General features: G+C 42.3%; 1 protein-coding gene across 4 annotated transcripts in view; it reads right to left on the bottom strand.

Moving 5' to 3' along the window:
• Positions 1-20,773, bottom strand: part of IRSp53 (Insulin receptor substrate 53 kDa) — a 769,646-nt gene that overhangs the window by 434,992 nt on the left and 313,881 nt on the right. For all 4 annotated transcript variants that reach the window (XM_071587463.1, XM_071587464.1, XM_071587465.1 and 1 more), the window contains exon 3: positions 573-668. In XM_071587463.1, the coding sequence (XP_071443564.1) occupies positions 573-668 (96 nt within the window). The remainder of the gene's footprint in view (positions 1-572; positions 669-20,773) is intronic.

The following is a 20,773-nucleotide window of genomic DNA, read 5'->3' on the forward strand; positions in this document are numbered from 1 at the left end:
ATATCTCATGATGGGAAGCACAGCGGTGAATTCCCCGCGGGAAAAATGAAACCTGAGCGGCGCCGACAACGTTGGCAACCCACCAGCTCGCCTCCGTCGGAGGGGAGAGGCGAGCCAACAACCGGAGGCACGTCGAAATCTCTTTAAACCTTCGCCGAGATGCATGGGGGGCATATTTCATACCACTTAATAAGAGAAATCCAATTCACTCAATGCGTTAAGGGGACGTTTGCGATTCGGATCCCATTAAAGCTGCATCGCTCTTGGTTTAGGGGGTGGGACGGGGTGGCTCCCGTTTGGGGAGTGCGAGGGATTTTCGGCTCGAGAGGGAAGGAGAGAGAGAGAGAAGTGAGATGACGATGGGTCGATGGCGGGAGGAGAGGCAGTGCGCTTTGGGGAAGGAGGGAAGAGAGATAGAGAGGGTGGAGAGTGGATGAGGGAGGGATGGGTTAAGTGCGGATGAGAGACCGCACGCACGCACACAAAGGTCACGTGTGTGCTAATGGCAGTAACGACGAAGATGATGATGACGATGGAGATGATGCTGACGATGAGACGGCGCTTCTACTCACCGACATCAGCTGATCCTCCCCACGTGCTCCCCTGCTGTGCTTGTCTGGCGAGTTTCGTGATCGCCTCGACGTAAAGGCGAGACGCCGCCGCCGCTCCTGGAAAGAGGGAAAGAGACGGGGAAGATGAGAAGAGGTCCAGACGCGGGGGGGTGCCTGAGAGCTGCTTATCCTGACGACAACCTGGACAGGGTCGACCAAGGGAAAAACCTTTCTGTACCACTTCTTAAAGAGAGCTAAACATGTGCGAACTCATAAAAATCAGCGACGAAGACCACATCACGGGACTCAAGTTTGCAAAATTATTTAGCCACTTAAGATTCAAAGCACACGTCAATTAGGATTTTTTGACGAAACATTTACGAATGAAGGAAGTTTCTTGAGCTGATAGTTTATTTTATTAATTCTCTCCATATTCAGGTACTCTTTGACTTAATTAGATTTATTACAATTTATTTTTTTATCGAGCGCATTACCCATCTAAATGGCTCTTGGCTGGGTTATTTAAGTGGGTAACGCGCTTGCCTGTTTACCCAAAGGCCGCGGGGTCAAATCCCGCGTCGGGAATTTATGTTTATTCGATTAGGATATTTCTTCTCAGGACAACCTGATGACAAGCCAAAGTTAAACTAGATCTCAAGAGGTGTACAAAAAAGCTGCGACGTCCATAAAGAAAAACTATATGATGAAATTTGTTATTTTCCACGTGTGTGAATGGAAAATTGAATATATTTCTTTTTAATATGCCGAATATATGTATCGCTAATAAAAGTAATGGAAATTCAAAAGTTAACTTCCATGTACATTAAAAATAAATTCAACGAATGTGGGATTAAACGATACATGCAATATTAATACTCCCTCAGGTACCGTAAACGAGATTTTTCAATTTTTTATTCTTGAAAAGTGAACCCCTACGTTTTAAAGTTTAGTAAATTTCATAATCAAAATAATATTTTATTCATCTGCCTTTCTTTTATCTTTTTCATGGATATATGTATTCTACCTACGTTTTCCCTGAATCTTACAAATTGTGGCATGGGAATTTACACTGATTGTAGTTAGTAGGTCACGGTATCACCTTACTAAATAATTACATTCATCCTCACCAATTGATGACAAGTAATCGTAAATAGATGATATACTCATATTATCCATATAATTTGTACCGTATGACGGACTAAATATGTAATTTTGTAGAGTTATTGGGTCAATCTTCTCTAAATGTATCAAAATAGTACATATTTTTATTTGATATTTTCAATCGATGAATAAAATTTCACTTAAAATGAATTTTAGCAAATGACTATATCAAAAATACCTTCGGAGTACCGTTATTCACTAAACGATACTCCACAGATATCAAGTCCATCTCTGCTATTGGCTTCTTTTTATATTTAAAAGATTGGTGTTGGATTTTTTAGCGGATTAATACAATAGCTAGCAACTGTACAAAATAGAACAATAAATTACATTCATCACAATCATAACAGATCATTTACTTTTCCAAGGTAGGGGTATTTTGATGATGCCTAACAACTATTAAGCACGGCATATTGTGGAGGCCACTTGTGGCTTGCATTGATGCTCCACTAATTTTATTCAAAACACATAATTATGAGCAAACACTCATAGACACTGACTGTAATCGATATTAATTTGAATGAAATATAACAGAGTCAAAATTAAGGTAAGCCTGTGCTTGAGAATAGTTTACGGATAGTACTATATCATCTCCGTTTCTTGGCACTTTTTCAATAGAACGGTGCAATAAAGTATTATTTTGTAAGTTAAAAAGATGGGTAATCATATAATCACTCACCAGATTCACCATCCACTCATAAATAAACCTTTAACTTTAAGTATATTTTAGCACTATCTATGCCGAAGGCCGCAGCGACGCATCATTTGGTTTATTAGGCAGTTATCGTAACTTGCGATTTTGAATAAAAGCCAAAATTTTCCTTGCCTCCTTTGACAGCGCGAAAGGAACGTGAAGGCATCCCGGAAAGTTGTAATTTCCTCAGGTTTGTAGGATCATTCAAGGTGAGGAGAAAGGCACCGGTTTCCCATATTCGACCGCAATTCAGTGGGGCCATAAAAAAGGATACCAAATTCAAAGTAAGTCTTGTCGACTGGCGGTTATTGGTGAAACGGGAGCAAAGCTATAGAAGGATGGAAGAAGGATGAGGAGTAGAAACAGATGAAGACGGTGGGGGGAGTAAATCGGATGTGACAGAGACATCGAAATGACAGAGAACGGGAAATAAGTCTGCTAGGACTGGGAAATACGGAAAAGGATTGAGGAGGGCACTCGGATGCCCAATGGGAGAAGCACGTAAATGGCGAGAAAAGAGAGAGAGAGAGAGAAGTCCTTAAGAGAAAGAAAAAAAAAATATGCCCGTAAAACTCAAGCGTTTCCCGATGGTCCAATTTGGGAAAGTATACGTTTGGCCTAACCCTATCTTCCCACTGGTGCTTCAGAATCTAAAATTCACCCCCTCTCTCTACCTTTTCCTATTGCCTCTCATTTCCACTCTCCCCGAAATTGCCGGTAAAGTCAGAATTTTGCTGTGCGCCGCGGGATTGGGAATGGGGGTAGGAATACGAGAAAAGTGAAAGAAAAGAGCCGACTTTAAAGGAGACTTGATGTGAAAGGTGAAATAAAAACTTAAATTTTATGCGGCGAAAAATAAAACCAATCCAAAACAAATGTAAAGAATTAATAAAATAAAATTCGAGAGTCGATAACTCTTCTCCTGCAAAATATGATTCCAATACATGATTTATGCACCACCAAGTTTAGAAGATACGGTCTACATATTATATTTTTTTTACACCCATGACATCCGAAATAAATTCAGTAATAAGTGAATGCCGAATATTTATTCACAAAAAGGTTAAATAAAATTTAACCTAATATATTCCTGAATAGATAGGCATAAAAAGATCTGTTAAAATAAGGAAAGAGCGGAATTTTTTTTCCCAAGAAATTATATAGCTTTCAATCATGTTCAAAACAAGATTGTTTCATCAATGTTCAAAACAATTTATCATGCATAATAATAATATCATGGTACATAGGTACTAGTCAGCAGATAATGACAGGAAATTTAATTTATGGCTCAAGGTTTATGCATTCGTTAGCATCTAAAGACTCTTGGCCATATCCCGAATACGACACTTAGTCTACCGGATATTATATTTATTTCCTGGCTCCTGAAGGGTGTGAAATGGGAGGCGTCCAATTCATCAAAGTAACTCAGCGCAATTAAAACTGATGCTTATAACAGTTTCAAATTTCAATAATTAATGCAACTCCAGATAGTTTCTTCACTCTGTAGTCAAATCGAGGTTAATAAATGCACCACCATTTAAATTTTAACTCTGAAACTTGCTGCGGTGAGCGAATTTACTGGTTATACATATTATAATCCGATCTTGAACTAAGAAACCCCGTCAAATGAAAGAGAGAACCGGATTTTCCACAGAATTTATTTGGTTTGGTCCTTGGCTTTTTACCGTGGTACGGCACGGTGAAATGCGCGGTACTAAAAGTAAGCACGTTCTCTCTGCCATTTCATGGATATACAAAACTTCCTCAAAGTGAAGCCAGCCTTACCCTTTAAGTTAAAAAAAAACAATCATGTGTTTAATCGATTGCCATTTTTGGGCTCGTATAAAAAACAACGAACGAAAAAAAAGAAATAAATAGTAGTCGGTTGAAATAACGATAACATAACCAGCTGTATTATTATTACCAAAATATTACGGGACATGTCTGATAAAGCTTCATTTTTGTCGATTTTTTAAATAACGGTGAACAACTTTCGGGTGTTACTCGATTACTTTAGGTGAATGTGAGGTGGTATTTACATAAATGCTTATTAATGGTGTGAAATTTTTAAAAAATATTATCAAAATGAATATGGGAAGAGAATGAGGATGCATTAGAGAGTCAGCAATATACACGCGACCGACTCATTAACGCCAGGCTTCAAATAATCCTTTTTTTTAGTTGTTCCGATGATGTAACAGCCATGATTTAACCTAGAGGTACAACAACAAATTTTCTCGACAGGTACGTTTGTCGTATTTGTTATTAATGCGGTGGTTGGCAAATACAAAGCCGCCGTCTTTGAAGTTTTACTCTGACCACAATTACAGATTCCTAGCACTACCATTAATCTTTGGATCTTAATCACGACCGAAAGTCGGTGACAGGAACTTCTTGTCACGGGACGAGATTCAGATAAGTGGCAAATTAATTATTCTTCATCGCATACAGATTACGTAATTCTCTAAATACAAGATAAATATTGTTAGCAGCAGAGGGGGAAAATACCACCGCCAATGTGTGATTTTTCATAACATTTGGAAGGGGGACTTCAAGAATTTAGTTTTCATCGATTAAATTATTTGAAATAGATCATAGTCGGGAACAGTTTTGATCCCATGTATGAATCACATCTTTAGTGTTAATATTTTCACCTTTCAGTGACTGAATTCAATCACCTATGCAATATAAATTTCATGGATTTATTTTAAAACAATGCCAAAATTAGCAAAGTCTTATTAAATTAACATCACATTTAAGATGAAAAATAAGTTTCAATATTCTGTCAATCCAAATATATAATAGAAAATTTCCCGTCATCCTCAATCCTTTAAAATTTTCAACATATTAATACATTTACCTTAGTAGGTTCTGATAATACACTTCGCAATTCATGACTGCCATATTTTATAAGCAATTTTATTTAATAAGGAGAAGAAGTCTAGTTATATAACCTGTTTGTCATTAATAAGCTATGATAAAGTAGTGAAGTTATTTGAGCTCATGTTACTAATACTTTCATCAAAAGACGTATATCTCTTTTGAATCTTTTTACATTAATATTCATATTCTCCTTCGTACAATATAGCATAGAGATTATCCGGTAGTGATATCATCGAGTTGACACAGCCTAAGGAAGACCACTTACAACATACTGGGATACAAGACCTTATTTTCTTCTCGTCTCCCCTAAAAGTATTTATGCCAGTCCAATAAAAGGCTTTCCTGTGGACTCCATTTCTCTGCAATACGCCCAATAGCCATATGCCTGCTCGTAACTCCCCTTATATACGTCTAAGGAGACATCCTGCTACCGACTACCACCCCGCAACCCCTCAAACAATCCCCCATCCGACACTCTCTTCCGCTCCCCTTCTCCCTTTTCCCTAGACCTCTGGATCCATGAAAACCGTCACCTGCTCCTCTCTCCTCATAGTATTTTCCAATTCTGGCCAAAAAGCCCTTCCTAATAATTCATCGCGGCTTTCTTCCTCTACTTAACCAGGACGCTCAGAATCTTTATGCCATCTTCCCCCTCACACACTTACACACATATGCGTTTCAATGCTCGTTCTCTACCTTCGAGAAAAATGTAATTGTGCTCCGGTATTTATTGTCACTGACACCACTTCGTGTCCCTACTTCCACCACCTCCCGCACTTCTCTCTCTGGAAAACCCTTAGCAGCGACGATCGGAGCTGTTTTTCTCGTGTTGTGTTTGCGGTCATCACTAAATTTCTCGCTCCCTCCTCCGTATTTCTCGACCTCCCACTTTATTACTTCTGTTCCTCATCCTCCTCCGCGACCGCAATTCCCCCTTGGCTCCTCCCCGAATCCGTTCGCTCCGCCTCGCTTGCATGTAGAACTCCCTTCTTTGACTACTGTCTCCCCTCCGCTCCCTCCCGCGCGGCGAGTCTCTCCGGGTATCCCCCATCCCATCGCTGGCGCATACGGTTTCCATCCCCCGGCCCACCATTCTCCTTTTATAGCCTCCACCTCACTCCCTCCTTCCATCTCTCTCTCTCTCTCTCTTTCCCTCTCTTCTTCTCCTCATCTCCTTCTCCCGCCGACTCCCCTTCCATCCGGAAGAGTCCACTAGACACACAAACAGTGCATGTACCACCTCGTCCCGATCCCCCATCTCCCCTCCCCCATCTCCCGCCAATATCCCCTGCGATTGTTCCACGCGTGTGAGGGGGAGAGAGGCGATGGGAGCGGGAAGGGGAGGGAATGGGAAGTACGGCTGATTGTCGTCTCTGCCGGGTTCGATTCCCCGCGGAGTCGGATTTACGGCCTGACCGAGCGATATGGCCACGGCCGAAGGATCCTCCCTTCCTAGGCACCGTGATGAGCCTACGTCAAGTGCATTTTGCACAAATTGGAGAGAGGATCGAAAGCCGCGCCCCGATCCTCTGGGTCGTTCAATTTGGCGACGATGGTCGGAGTCGATGAGCAAATCCCGTGCTTTCATTCTCCCACCGTGTGCCGAGTTTATAAAATAAATACGATGTGATTTAAGTTGTGATTAAGTTCAAACCGGCGTGAAAATTTAAAGGTGAGCAGGGACAAAATAAATTACGGACTGGAGAAATCTGTTACTCTTTTAAATTTCTTCCGGAGATTGGCTCTCAAGTTCAGTTTTGGCATCTTCATCCCTATTCACGCAGGAGTATTGATATACCTAGCCAAGTCTCAATATTTATTTTCCATACACCATTGTACTTGTTCTGCTATACTCAGGAGGTTTGCCAATATTTATGTCGATCAAATTTATCTCCTACTTTTTTATTCTCTTCTCATGAACTGGCATATGAATGCATTCAGGGATAAATTTACGCCAACAAATTGACTAACCCAACAGTCATTCCATATGTACTCTCTCCAGCTTTAAAAAAATATTCCAATGAAAATTAACTGATTTTATGTCATGTTCAAGACATTTCTAGAAATACTAGTGAAAAAGTCACTTGTTAATTGACTACAATATCTTGTCACCATAAGTGTCATTTGTCAAGGAATGAAGCTATGCGAAATGGAGTGCTGCGATAAATAAGATCTGAAACGTGTTCCTTTTCTAGGTCATTTGCGAGCAGATTTAATTTTAAGTCGGAAGTAGTTTTCCCTCACAGAAGCTCGCTTTCTTGCTTAAGGTGGCATCTTGGATTTCAGAAATCGCTGAGTCCACCCGAGTGTTTTTCTGCGTCCCGTCCTGACTCCCGTCTCCCCTCCCCACCTCCGCCTCACCCTCTCCACCCCTCCCCGGGAGCAGCGCCATCACACTACGCTGCACTTCCGTTTCCGATGTGACTGCGACTGTTTCCCGTCTTCCCTCCTCCCCTCCTTACGAAAGACCCCCTCTCGACGGCCCGGTCCATCCCTCCCCCTCTATCCCTCATTTCAAACAAAAACAACCAGTCGAGTCATTCTGTTCTCGCTTTCTTTCTCCTCTCATCCTCTCACACGCCATTTACTCCGATATCCCCTTGTTGTTTTTGTCTTCCCTTTAAGTCTCCTCGGCCCTTTGTTGATTGAAAGTGAATACACAGCTCGCCTCCTCCCGACTTGCCCGCTCTCTTCACCTCTCTCTCCCTTTCGATCCCTCAGACTCTCCTTTTGAATTAGAGCCGTGTATAAGGCGATGGATATACCCGAGGTGAGGTTGAATGGTTTACGGAGAGCGGGAAAAAATATTCTCGGAGAGACAGTCGAGGAAGAAGCAGGGAGTCGACGATGGATTGGGTTTTGGGGACATGGAAATGTTTTCGAATGAATTGCCAGCGGAAGGTGGGGGATGGAGAGAGTAAGATGGTCAATTTAATCCGTGATCCACTCGCTGACTTTCCGTTTGCGTGAATACCTCCCAGCGCTCGCGAAACAAGCGTAAATTCCCTTGCATCGACGAGCCATTGAATATAATTGGTTTCGTTATTAATCTTAAACTTCTGGATGGCTTCCTGAACGCAACAATGGGTTGAAAACGTATGGGATGATGGTATATTTTGATTAATTTTAATATTTCTCTCAAATTTTACGGCAAAATGCGAACCAATATTTTGTGTTCAACTGTCTGCACTTTTAATTCCATTTAGAATTCGACGAGTAAGTAAGCTAACGAATGTAAATTAACTCCATAAATAGAATTTTTAAAAACATTTTCTGACAAGTATTTCAGATAATTTCGCATGAAACATAAAACTTTCACATGAATCACATGAATGGCTGTTTTGAAGAGAACGGAAAAATGTATTTTGCATTTGAAAAATTTAATACCAATTAAACTCAACGAAACGAACCTTCATTGCTTCATTATAATTTTTAACAAGCTTCAAATGAATACACAATTCTGGTTCTGATATTAAATTTGAGTGGATAATGGCATTAAGTAAATAGAATAGAGAAATAATTTTAATATTAATTAGGAAAGGACACTTGGATATCGTTGACTATTGACTTGACCAACTTTTTGATGCAGTTAAATAGTATTATTTATAAATTCTTTAAATACTATATCACCATCTTTTGTCACATTTCTAGCATAATGCTTATTTATCAAGATAAATTGCTTGGACAAGAGAAGTAATTCTCCACATTAGCCCGGTATTCCCCACTTTCTACTATCCTCTCCACCGACAGGGAAATTACAACTTTAGCACGTATTTTCCCTTTCGCCTTAATATTGTGCGGCAAAGGAGTTGAGTTTCCTCTAAAACTAGTTCACTTCGTTTCTTTGCCTTCTTCGAGCGCAAACAGTTTACTTTGAAAACATTCTGCTCCTGGGGGAAGGCCCCACAGCATTCCTTAAACAAAACTGACGCCTTATATACTCTTCCTCCGCCAAGACTCCTCGTTGTTTCTCGTCTGCCTTCGTCCTTTTCCCCCTTAGCACCCCTTTCATTCCCGTGGCCACTCCTAACATCCATCCCTCAACAATTAAAAAACTTTCCCACTTTGCGCTTCTTACTCTCAAACTCTCTCTCTCTCCTGTAGTCTCCGACCTCTCTCCCGTCGTCCCTTCATCTTTCTCTCACTTCTAACGAACATCAACTCCCGCCCCACACACACTCTCTCTCCTTTCCCGCCACCCCCTCCGACTCTATCTCCCGCCTGTTCCGCTCATTCTTCCCCAGCTTACTCCCCGCACTTCCATCCTGTCCGCCCCCCTTTGCCACACCCCAAAAACTCTTCCCATCCTCTTACTTGCTCTCTTCTCCCACCACCCCCCTCCCCCACATAACCCCAAGGACTGCCATACAATCTTTTCCTTCGGCATTGGACTTCGAACCCCAACCGAGAACCACCCTCGGTCGTCTCGCCCCTCCCCTATTCCTCTTCCAACCCCTAAGAGATCCTTCCGAGGGAGGGCTCTCCCCCTCCCTCCATCCCTCTCTTCTGTATGCTTTCTTCGGAAACGTCACCCCCGGGCCCCCAAGACCGTGAGTACGACCTCACCCTTCGGCGTGGATGTCTTGCCTTCTCTCTTCGCCGCGACCCCTTCTCCGATACCCTTCACTCCGCCTCCTCCCCCGCCGCTAAACTCCAGACCTAAACCATGAGCCATGGCCGCCGCCATTCCCTCCGCCGCCCCACCCCCTCCACGTGGCTTGCACATTCCGCCCTGATTTACCGGCTGCCTCTCTCCTTCCGAGCCCCCCTGTTAACCCCTCCCTGCCCACCGCTCCCTCCCGACCCCATCCTCGCCATTCTTCTACCCTCCTCCGCCCCATCCAGCGGCCCCCTCTTCCTCATATTCTAAATTCCCTCCGCCCAAACCCGGATTGCCGGCGCCCTTATCCCCTACCCCCACCCTCGGGACTCCACATAAAAGCATACTTAAGGGATGGAACTGGTCTCCCTATCCCCCTCTCTTTTCTCCCTTTTCCTCCCCGAATCCTCACCGTCGCCCTATACACAACCTCCCCCCACCCGAACTTCTCCTCCCCGACACCTCCCATTCCATCGTCCTTCCCCCACGCGTGCAGTCCATCCACCACCCACGCCGATTTCATTCTTTCCCTCTTTCCCTCCCTCATCTTATTTCTCTTTCCGGCTCCTCTAGCTTCATTCTAACTCGCCCACGGTCTCCCGCCTTTCATCCACCCAATCCCCTCCGCTCTCTCAAGTCTCCTCTTTCACCTATTACTGGGGGCACGCAACCACTCTCATCGGTGCCCTCTTTCCTACTATCCTCGTCCAATTCCACCTCGAACCACACATAAGAGGAGTAAATCCAAAACGGAACGACCCCTCCCCCTCAACCCCTCTCGATACAGTCCTGACTTCCCCCTTTTTCTCTCCTTCCCTTAGTCTTTGAAGCTGTCTTTCTTTTTTGTGGCTTCACTATCGTCCATATTTCTTATTAACTACTCTCCACCGATCCCAACCTCACTCTTTCGCCATGCCGATCCTCCTCAGTCTCCACCCTAACGTCCTCTTTCCCGCCTTCTTCCTCGCCCTTATCCACCCTGCCTCCTTGAGTCTCTCGCTTCCTGGCTTCGCCCGAAACGAGCCATTTCTCGTCTCAAGGCACCCCCATAACAGCGAGAGACTCCCTAATTCATACGCACTGCCCAAGATTATTGGACTGCTCAAAAGGCCTTTCCCATGAGATTTTCACGTATTCGGCTTTGTCCTTGGGTTGTTTAACCCTCTTAGTATTCATTTCTGGACCTTTGTTGTTTTAAAGGGTGTGTGCGAAGACCAAACAGTCGACAGTTTCAGCCTTTATATATTCCCGTTCCCCCCCAATCTTCTTGTTTTTTTTATTTCTGAATGCGTCGGAGGATCCTGTTTCTTGGTTCCTTATGTTCAAGCTGGTTTTTATTACAGCACACAATTTTCTTTAAATTTAGTCACTCATACTAGTCATATATAATTAAGTCACCCATCAATATTTTCCTCTTTGGTTTAGATCTGATTTCAAGAATATTTCACATTTTTAATGCAATTCCACTGAGAAAATAGATCCTTGATACGTGCCTATAGGATATTAATACTTTTAAAATGAAGTCATCGATTAGGATATCCTTTTAGACTGCCTGAGAAATATATAAATATCAAATTTGAATCCTTAAGTGTAACTCAGAATGACTCCATCATCATGAATGAAAATCATAGCCATAGCACCCACTACGACTGGCAGCTGCCTATAGCCTATAAAAGTGGCTCCCACTTCTTAGGAACAATTATGAAGTTAACATTATTTCGATTTTACTATGCCTTCAAGCATTAATTACTCTCAATGTCCGATTCATCTGATATCATTTTGCCACGCTTCTATGCTAGATAAGTGTGCTTGGGTCGCTATTAATATTATTTTTTATTACGTAACTCTTAATGAGGATGCACACTAAAAAGCCACATTATTCTATTATTTACATATCTGATCATTATTTCATTCATTAATAAACTCACTCACATTTTTGTAAAACCTTTATAGTCAAACTGATATTAATTATATTGTACTTTCATTATCACTCTCCATTAATTTCCATTCCCTTCAGTCAACACATTTCGCGTACCTGTCCTCTAGAAACGTGCAAATAAATTTCCCATTATTTTACACATTTATTTTCCGCGTAAATGTATACCCCTGCCGTGATAATTTTGGGACCTAAAAGAGTTTGTTGGATGAAGAGAATAAAACAATTTATTGAAATACGATATCTCTTTACCCTTGATATCATATCTCTCGCAAACCAATATCACGTATTCCTCTTTGTAATAAATTTAAGCAATCTATGAGTGGACTGAACAAAGAACGGAGTTCATTGAATTTAGTACTAGTCCCAGTATCAACTATCAATATAATTATCGAAGGTAGCATTTGTCATGTACTCTCAAGATCGTATCAATATGCGAGCTTTTGTCGTTGCTCGTACGTGCAAATACACTGCAGAAGAGTAGCCGTTTGTGAACATTTTTAATCAATAAAAAGATTTTTCCTTCGACTATCCAAGAAATACGAGAAATAGAGAGATACACAAAACAACATTTTAATTAATTAGAATTCTAGAAAATGAGTCCAATCCAAAGTAGTGGACGAGAAAGAACTTTCAATCTAAAAATGAACAGGGAGAATATTTTGTAGGGGAAAATTGTAAATATAAAGTGGATTTATATTCAATTCATCATCTGTTATTATTTAAAGAACCCAGTAAGTTATTACAACAAAGAAACGAATGTTTTGCCAGCAATCACTATAAGGGACAGCAATCCGAACAGTGTTTCAAGTAATGGAGAATTTTTCGAGTGTATAAAATTATATAATTTATGTATGACTTTAAATATTAGAACTCGGATCATGGGAATCGCACTCAATTGTACCCACTGGAAAAAGTTCGGAAATATTGCATAAAATCTTTAAAAAGTAGGCTATTTATAGGTAAAAACACCTGTAATCACAAGTTACTTTAATGTAAGTGATCAATATGATCATCAATACTGAGTTTAGAAGTCGTAAATCATGAATACGCACCTTTCAAACGAGATGGTATTAATATTTTCCTAAGCAGAAGCGACAGGTTCCCCTGATGTTCGATAGGCTACCTATCCTGCATGGCATTTAGTCACAAATTGTTGCATAGTCACCAGGCGCTCCCATTTCCTCTGTTCTTGTGAAACTCTCTCCCATTAGAGCCGGTATATAGTATCTTCCGGTCAACGCATGAAGTGAAATGGGTAAATTTTCTAAAGACTTGCTAACCGTTTTAACGATTTTCCTTAAATCTAACAAAAGCTTTATTCAAAAAGGTGCAAATGGTTTGCGCGGGAAGTGGCGGGATCACCAGTGGATTTAACGCGAGTGTTGCAATACCAATCCTATGCATCAGAATGGCAGAGAAGCTTCACAGAAAGAACGATCGAATTGCAGCGCACCGACGTGATTTACGAGGTACACACACCAACTGAACGACTGGCTCCTGAATTTATGTCTCCGACGGTCCTGGTGGGAGGAAGGATGGGAAAAGACTTATACTCATGAATCCTTTTGATGATACTTTTAAGGGAAAACCTTAACCGTATTTTCTGCAGTAAATGAAATTGAAATTTTCCTCTTCACAAAAGGTACATTTTCAATTGAATGCTGTATTATTTAGTCTGGGCTTTCGAAAACTTTAAAATGCATACATTTTAGTATACATAGTAGCAATAATTACATATGTAGCGAGTAATACTGGAAATTTATTATATGAAATCATTTATTTATGCTCAAAGCTAATTATTTAAATTTTTAAACTATAAAAGTGCATTAATATTACATTTACATTCTTGACAATATATGATATTTTCCTACAAGTCGTAACCCCGTAGACATACCATAGACTACACATTCTACGAAAGACTTGAAACGTAATTAAAGTCGATTCCACAGATTAAATTATTCAGTCAATGTCAAAGCTTGGTAACCTGCTCGTTCAGCTAGTATAAATGACTGATTTGGAATCCTATACATCTTACTTCATTTCTTTTCTGGGCGATTAGCTGTGTCTTCCATGACTCTCCCTTACGTATTCCTATTCTTCTACGACCTATCAATTTATCTCGCAGTAAAATCTCCATTGACGGCCATTCCTTCCGAATGGTTCTTCTAAGGAAGTTAATTGAAAGTTAATGCGACAAAAAGCATTTAAAACTACCACATTCCAACCGATTGGTAATGCCATTTTTCAGGCTGTTCGAAAAGTGAAACAAATGCTTTTGTTCCTCGGATATCGGCATGGAAGGGAAGCGAGAGAATAGAAAATACACCAAGGAAAAGAGGAGAAAAATGTAAAAGCTCTTCGACCCACTGTTTGCTTTCACAATGGTATCCCATTCAGAAGCTTATCATCCAATCAATCGAACCATCAATTTGCTTGGGGGAAATATACGAGAGAGCGGCAGCCCAACAAAACGAAAAGGCGAAAGATGGATAGATAGAGAGAGAGAGGGAGGGAAGGGTAAGGAGAGTGGGGGAATATAGAGGACTTCGACACCTCCCTTCGCTTCGGAGCGACGTAAATGGCCGAGGCCTCCCTAAGGAACCGACACGCCCACTTCCCACGCTCACTTTGCTTCCCCTTATCTCTTTTCCTCGAGAACCTCACCCACTCGAGTCGTCTTATCTTGTCCCACCAATCTTAGACGCCAGTGACATCTCGATTCCTCCGCGGGACTCTCCCTCCATGCGCACGATTCTCTTCCGCGAAAAACTGATCTCGAAATATTTTTCCCTCTCGCGGAGTTAAAGGGAGACGGAGAGAGAAAGACATGGACTCGCTATATATGAAGAGACAGGGAATCAGGGAGTTGAGGGTGGGGGATTGGGGCGAAGGGTGAATGCAGGGAGGCACTGAGACAATCGGAATCTGACCCCGCGTGTCTCCCCTTTTCCTTTATTTCGCTTACCTTTTCTCCCCCCTACCCCACTCCTCTCCCCTTTATTCCCCTTGATTTATCTTGGTTTCCGCCGCTACACACTATAGACCCACCCTTCAACCCTCCTCCCCTCCCTCCTACTACCCTTCCTTTCTCCCCTCTTTTTGCCTTCACCCACCCACACCACGCTCTTCGCGGGGAACAGCGCGAGGGGCACAAATCAAATGGACTTGGAGGACATGGTTTCGATGGCATGAGTTAAGGGAGCAAGAATAAATACACGTATTTTATATATATATATATATATATATATATATATACATATGTGTATATACACACATAAATATCCAACACATAGAAGCTCTCCCCTCGCTTAATGTAAGGGGAAAAGTGAGACGGAAATTGGACGAAATTTCAAGGGGAATAAACGAAAATTGAGGATACCCAACGATAGAAATGCAGTAGAGATCTCCGGTGAGTGTATTTTTTCCTGTTTCCCCTTGATTTCACGAGTGTATGCGTGTAAGAGAGAGACACATACCCAGATATGCAGGTTATGTAACATACACTGAGACGAAGGTGGAAGCTGAATCTTTATGACGGTTTTATGAGCATTCCAATCCATTACTTTCATTATCTTTGGCTTTGAATTTATGAAATTTCATGCTTCGATGCTTTACTCTAATTGAAATATTAAAAATAAATCATAAATATCAATTGCTACGTCTATAAAGAATACATTTTAAACTTTATATTGTTTAAATTTAATCTTTGTAATGCAATAGGTCCTTTGGATTTTTAAAGAAGTATGTATGTGAAAATTTTAACTGCACTGAGTTAAATACAAAGTAAATTAAAGATTAATGTAATTCACAAATATTTAATCAATTAGTATATATAAAATAACGAAATTAACCTCTTCCTGGCACGAAGCAAAAGTTGAGACACACTATCAAATCACTCCCAAACAACGCTATTGTTAATTTTTTCTTATAAATATGTTATCCTGCTATTCGTTTCCTATAACTATAAGACATAAACACCTACTATTATACCAGAAATCAATACGCAGCACTGTACTAGTTAATTAACATTGAATATCTACGTAAACTTGTTATCAGTAGCATTTTTTTACACTACGCTCAAGATGTTTACTACCGTGAAACTATGGACTCGCATCCAATATCTAATATTTTTAATATTTCAACAAGTGTCTTGTTTTCATATTTTTTTCTGAATAATAATACCGATCTATTAAATTCTACCCTCACATAGCGATATACTATTTTTGGAACTAGAGTTATAAATAATTTTTTTTTGAATTGTACATGTCATGCTCGTTGATGTAGAATTCAAAGATATTTCGCATTAATACAGGTTAGTTATACTCATTCGTATAAATATAAATTTCTGTAATGCTCCATGACCAAGAAAATTTGCTTACACGAGGGATTTCTATGTCCCCTAGTGGGGAGAATTGTGCTGAAATCGCGTTATTGGAAGCTATACAAATGAGATAACGGTGGGCAGGAAAAGAATAAAATGGACAAGTGGATTTAACCCTGGGATCACTAGTCAATAAAGGCAAGGTTTGCACAGAATGACAATATATTCACGAACAATGTCAACGCCTTTTTAAGACATACACGCCTGCCATTAATCTTCCCGTGGGATGAAAACTTCGTGAAATACGTTATCTCACTTACATTCAACCCACAACAGCATGCGTCTTGTCCACCGATCTAAAACACCCTGGAGATAGACAGTTATGTGCGTAAACATAATCATCTCTATACTCAAGAAAATTTACGGAGTTTCTCCCGCTGGCAGACACACCTCTTTCCATTGCTACGGCCCGTCGCACCACACCCCTGTTACACCCAAATCCACCCAAGAACTTCTCCCGCACGTCTTCCCCCTTTCCTTCTTTCCTTTCCGTTTCGGATATCTTCCCCTTCATTTCGTCGACCCAGCGGACTTCCGAGCCCCTCTATAAGACCGTTCCGCATCCTTTCCACCATTTCCCCTCCTCTCCGCGCCCTAAACTACCCCAATAACGCAAACTCACCCTCGGGGTCCTGACCGCCGCTTGGCAGCCTCCATCCAAATAGAAAAACACCCCTTAAAACCGTTCCTTTTCACTCGATGCGTGTTCGGCCGTCCCCTCACACACGACTCCCTCTACGCTTGGCGGGCCCAGAGCCATTGACCCCCGAGGGCGCTGCACTCCTTGTTCCCGTAGAGGAGACGCCGAGGAAGATAGAACCTCCTCCTCTTCCTATCCTTCAGCCTTCACTTCTCCCTTCTTCTACACTGTAACGCTGTGTGCAAGTTACGTTTTCGTTAGACCATCTTGATCCCTTAAAGTCCTTATACGAGTATGTCTGCAATATAATAGGACAAGAGAGAGAGGAAGAAGTAATCGAGGGTTTCGAGTTCGAATCTCGGCGAGTCAAAGGCGAATAATATTCATGCTGGGCAATTCCCTCACATCCTCCCCATCCTTCGTTTTACTTGCTATCCCTCATCCCGTTCCCTCACCATTCACGAGCGATCCCTATCCCACGGTCTTTTTCTGCTAAAGCATGCTGGGAAGACGAAGGAGATTACGCACGTCCATCATCTTTTTTTCTCTCGTCCCTTCTCCCTCCGCAGTCAAATGGATCTCCCGCTCACCCCCCTGGCCTCCGGTCCCCTTTCGTCCGAACGCGCAGCACGTTTCTTCTACGTGCTGGGGGGATCGAGATGGTGCGGGGGCTAACGTACTGGCTTCCCACCCTGAGGGCGCGGGTTCAAATCCCGGCGGTGTTGAATATTTTTCAGAGGTATCTCGATCCCTACTTGAGGTGCTTTGTGGAGGGCACTTTGAGTGAGTACGCCGTCCGTCGGATGGGACGTTAAGCCGCGGACCCCTTGGCGCCTTTCGTAAAGAGTAGGCTAATGCCGACGCCGGGTTTCTCTCCACCCTTCATCCTTTCCTGTCCTTCCCCTATGGCGCAAATGACCTTAGCTGTCGGTCGCCTCCCCTCAAAACTACTACTACTACTCTTTTCTTTCAGCCAACGCACCCCACCCCCACACCCGCCGCCATCTCCCCGCCCACACACTCCCACGCGCACCCGCGGCCCATATCCCTTCCCCGTCTCACTCTCCCCCGTGCCCCCCTCCCGCGGTCTTCCTGCAATGCGCTCACGTCCAACCAACCCTCCCCTTCCCACCCCCGGCGCTCTTTTGTCTTCATCTCGCGCGAGCCCTTTTCCATATTTTCCTCCGCACACCCGTCATTTAATATTTTCCCCCTTCTGACCAAGGCCGCCGAGGGGGGCAGTTATTGAACATGGCCGGCAACGGGGACTTGATCGGCAAGCGAGGGGGCGTGGAACGATTTTTCAATCTTTCTTGTCACACAAATTACTCTCTTTTCTTGAACGTTGACGGGACAGGAGCGGTTCTATGGAGCCTTCGGGGGAGAACATTAGGGGCCTACAAATCACCCCATATACTATATTCCACGGAGTGAGGACTAAAGTAAGCATTGAGTCAATACCCATTAATTTTCCTACCTTTTGATCCAACCTCCCTCTCTTTTCCATTGAGTATATTTTGCACTGGTGAGCCATAAAATTTTGCTTATATGTAGATCTTCTAACGCTGTATTTCTTGCAAATTACCACGAGTTACACATTTAGGAATATAAGTAGAAACCAGAGGAGCGTTAAATTTCGTTCTGTAAATCTCTTGAGTTCTATTGAACTGATAGACTCAGAATTCTCTTAGAATAATTATAAATTATTTACGCCTAGTATTTGGATTTTCATTTTCGCTGAGATTTTCACGAATTTTCACGCTTTTCACTCTTTATCGATGAAGTAACTCTTAAAAATATTGCACGCGACACATATTACTCTTCTTGAACAAATTTCACCCTGACTCTCCGAACAAGCCCCTCAAACACAAGATGTTATCATCAATGCCTGAATCGTATTGCTTGATAATGAATGACTTCGTAATTAAAAGTTTCTCGTAATATCAAGACTTAAAAATTCAAAAAAGTTCAATACCAATGACATGTTTATTCATCGTAACTTGTACTTAACACTTAGATCTGCCGTCCCTCTCCTGGCATATTTATTGGCTTAGATGAAAACCTGGCTAATACCACAAAGATTTTAAATTACATTTACCTTCTACAGGTAGATTCAATTAAAATAATGCATAGCCACTTATAAGGGATTATTACTTCATTTTGTACATTGTAAGATTGGGGTGAAAGCTTATGAATACTACCAAATATGATTACATTGTTTTTATATTTATTTTTGCTTCCCCCAAATACTGCAGAGTACCTGCTAATAATGAAAACCATTTGGTCAGATAAAAAAAGATTTAGTTTTGTTTTTAAAATCCGTATTCGTTCTTAAGCCTGTGATCCTTAAATCTATGTAATTTAGACAGGTAAGTTAATCGTCAATCCAGATGCAACAATAATTCATATCATAAAAATAAAGTGCTTGTTCATACCATTTTTAAATTTCACCAGGTACTATAATTGTGAAATATGAACCCGACATATTTTTGTCACATAGAAAATAGCAGCAGCAAATCCAACATATCTCTCAAAAGAAACGTTTCAACAATGAGTAGGGGATCTCAAAATAAAAATTACGATCACATAACCACTAGAAAGCAAAAACATTTACGATAACTGGAGAAAAATCAGGCTACCCTTAAAACTTGAAGGATTGAAGACAGCATCATTTTCAGGAAAGACAATATCATTTAAATGCTAGCGGGAGAAGGAAACGGAAGCGAGCGAGGGAAAGAGAGGGAGCATTCAAGGAATGGCAAAAAAGGTAGGGAGGATGTATGTGTAAAAAGGGAAAAAAAAGAATTTATCAGGAGTGGGGGGGAGCGAGAGGATTTTTTTTACTCACGAGGAGTGGAGGGAGGACTTTCGCGTTTCATTTCTTAAACCCACACCCTTCCCCAACCCTCTCTTGCCGCTACCCCTCCCACAACACTTGAGCCTACTCCGAACTTCTCCCTCCAAGCCCTCGCTCTCCTCATCCCACCCCCCTCTTTCCCCCTCCCTCCCACGCCCTTTCCACCTCAAACGACTCTCCCCTCGTCCACACACCCCGCACCCGGATCCATTCACTCCACCCCCGCCCCCACTCACGCCCAAACCCGAGATCTTCTTCTCTTCCTCAGCAGACCTTTTGTGGCGGAGGTAAAACTCCATGGAATATGCAATGAGCGGCACGAAGGCCAGGCAGGCAGGGAGGGCGAGGGCTTCGGAGGAAGGGTGGCGGAGCGGGGTGGGGGTATTGATGAAGGAGACGTAGCCTCGCGAAGGGGAAAGAGAGGAGGGGTGTGTTGGGGAGGGCGGAGAGGCGGAAAAGCGGGTGGGGGTGGGCGGGTCGGGGAGGAGGTCGAAGCCGCGGAGCCCTCATCCCACCCATTTCTTTTTTTACTCCCACCAGCCGCAGGAGAGGAGCGAGGGGATAGGAGGCCGAGGAGGGTGGAGGTGAAGGAGAAGAGGAGGCGCGAGGGCGGATCTTGCAGTGTCGGGCAAAGGAGGAAACTGAAGGAGGGTATCGGATTGAGAGGAGAAAAATAGAGAAAGGGAAGGAGAGGAGGAGGTAGGAGGGAGAAAAGAAGGATGAGAAGACGGAATCCGGAAGAAGGAAGAGGAAAGAAAGGGATCAGCGGTGGCGAAAAAACCTCCAAATGTCACTGAATGGATTGATGATGCCGAGGTTGCAAAGTAGTGTATCAAAGAGGAATGAGGCAAATAGCATGGGTCAAGTGCATGTGGTCATTGGAATGCAATTTTATAGCTGTTACATCCAAAATTCAACAACAACGAAAGAGGAATAAAAGTTGCACGGAGGGAAAACAAAGTTTTCAAGCTGCATAAAATGCCTTAAATGCCATGACCTCACAGAATGGAACAAGAAGTAAATGTTGTCATTTATTATCGAATACTTCTTGTATAAATGATTCATTA

This window comes from Hetaerina americana, unplaced genomic scaffold (genome assembly GCF_022747635.1).
Source record: "Hetaerina americana unplaced genomic scaffold, ioHetAmer1.1.p SCAF_3, whole genome shotgun sequence".
NCBI lineage: Eukaryota > Metazoa > Arthropoda > Insecta > Odonata > Calopterygidae > Hetaerina > Hetaerina americana.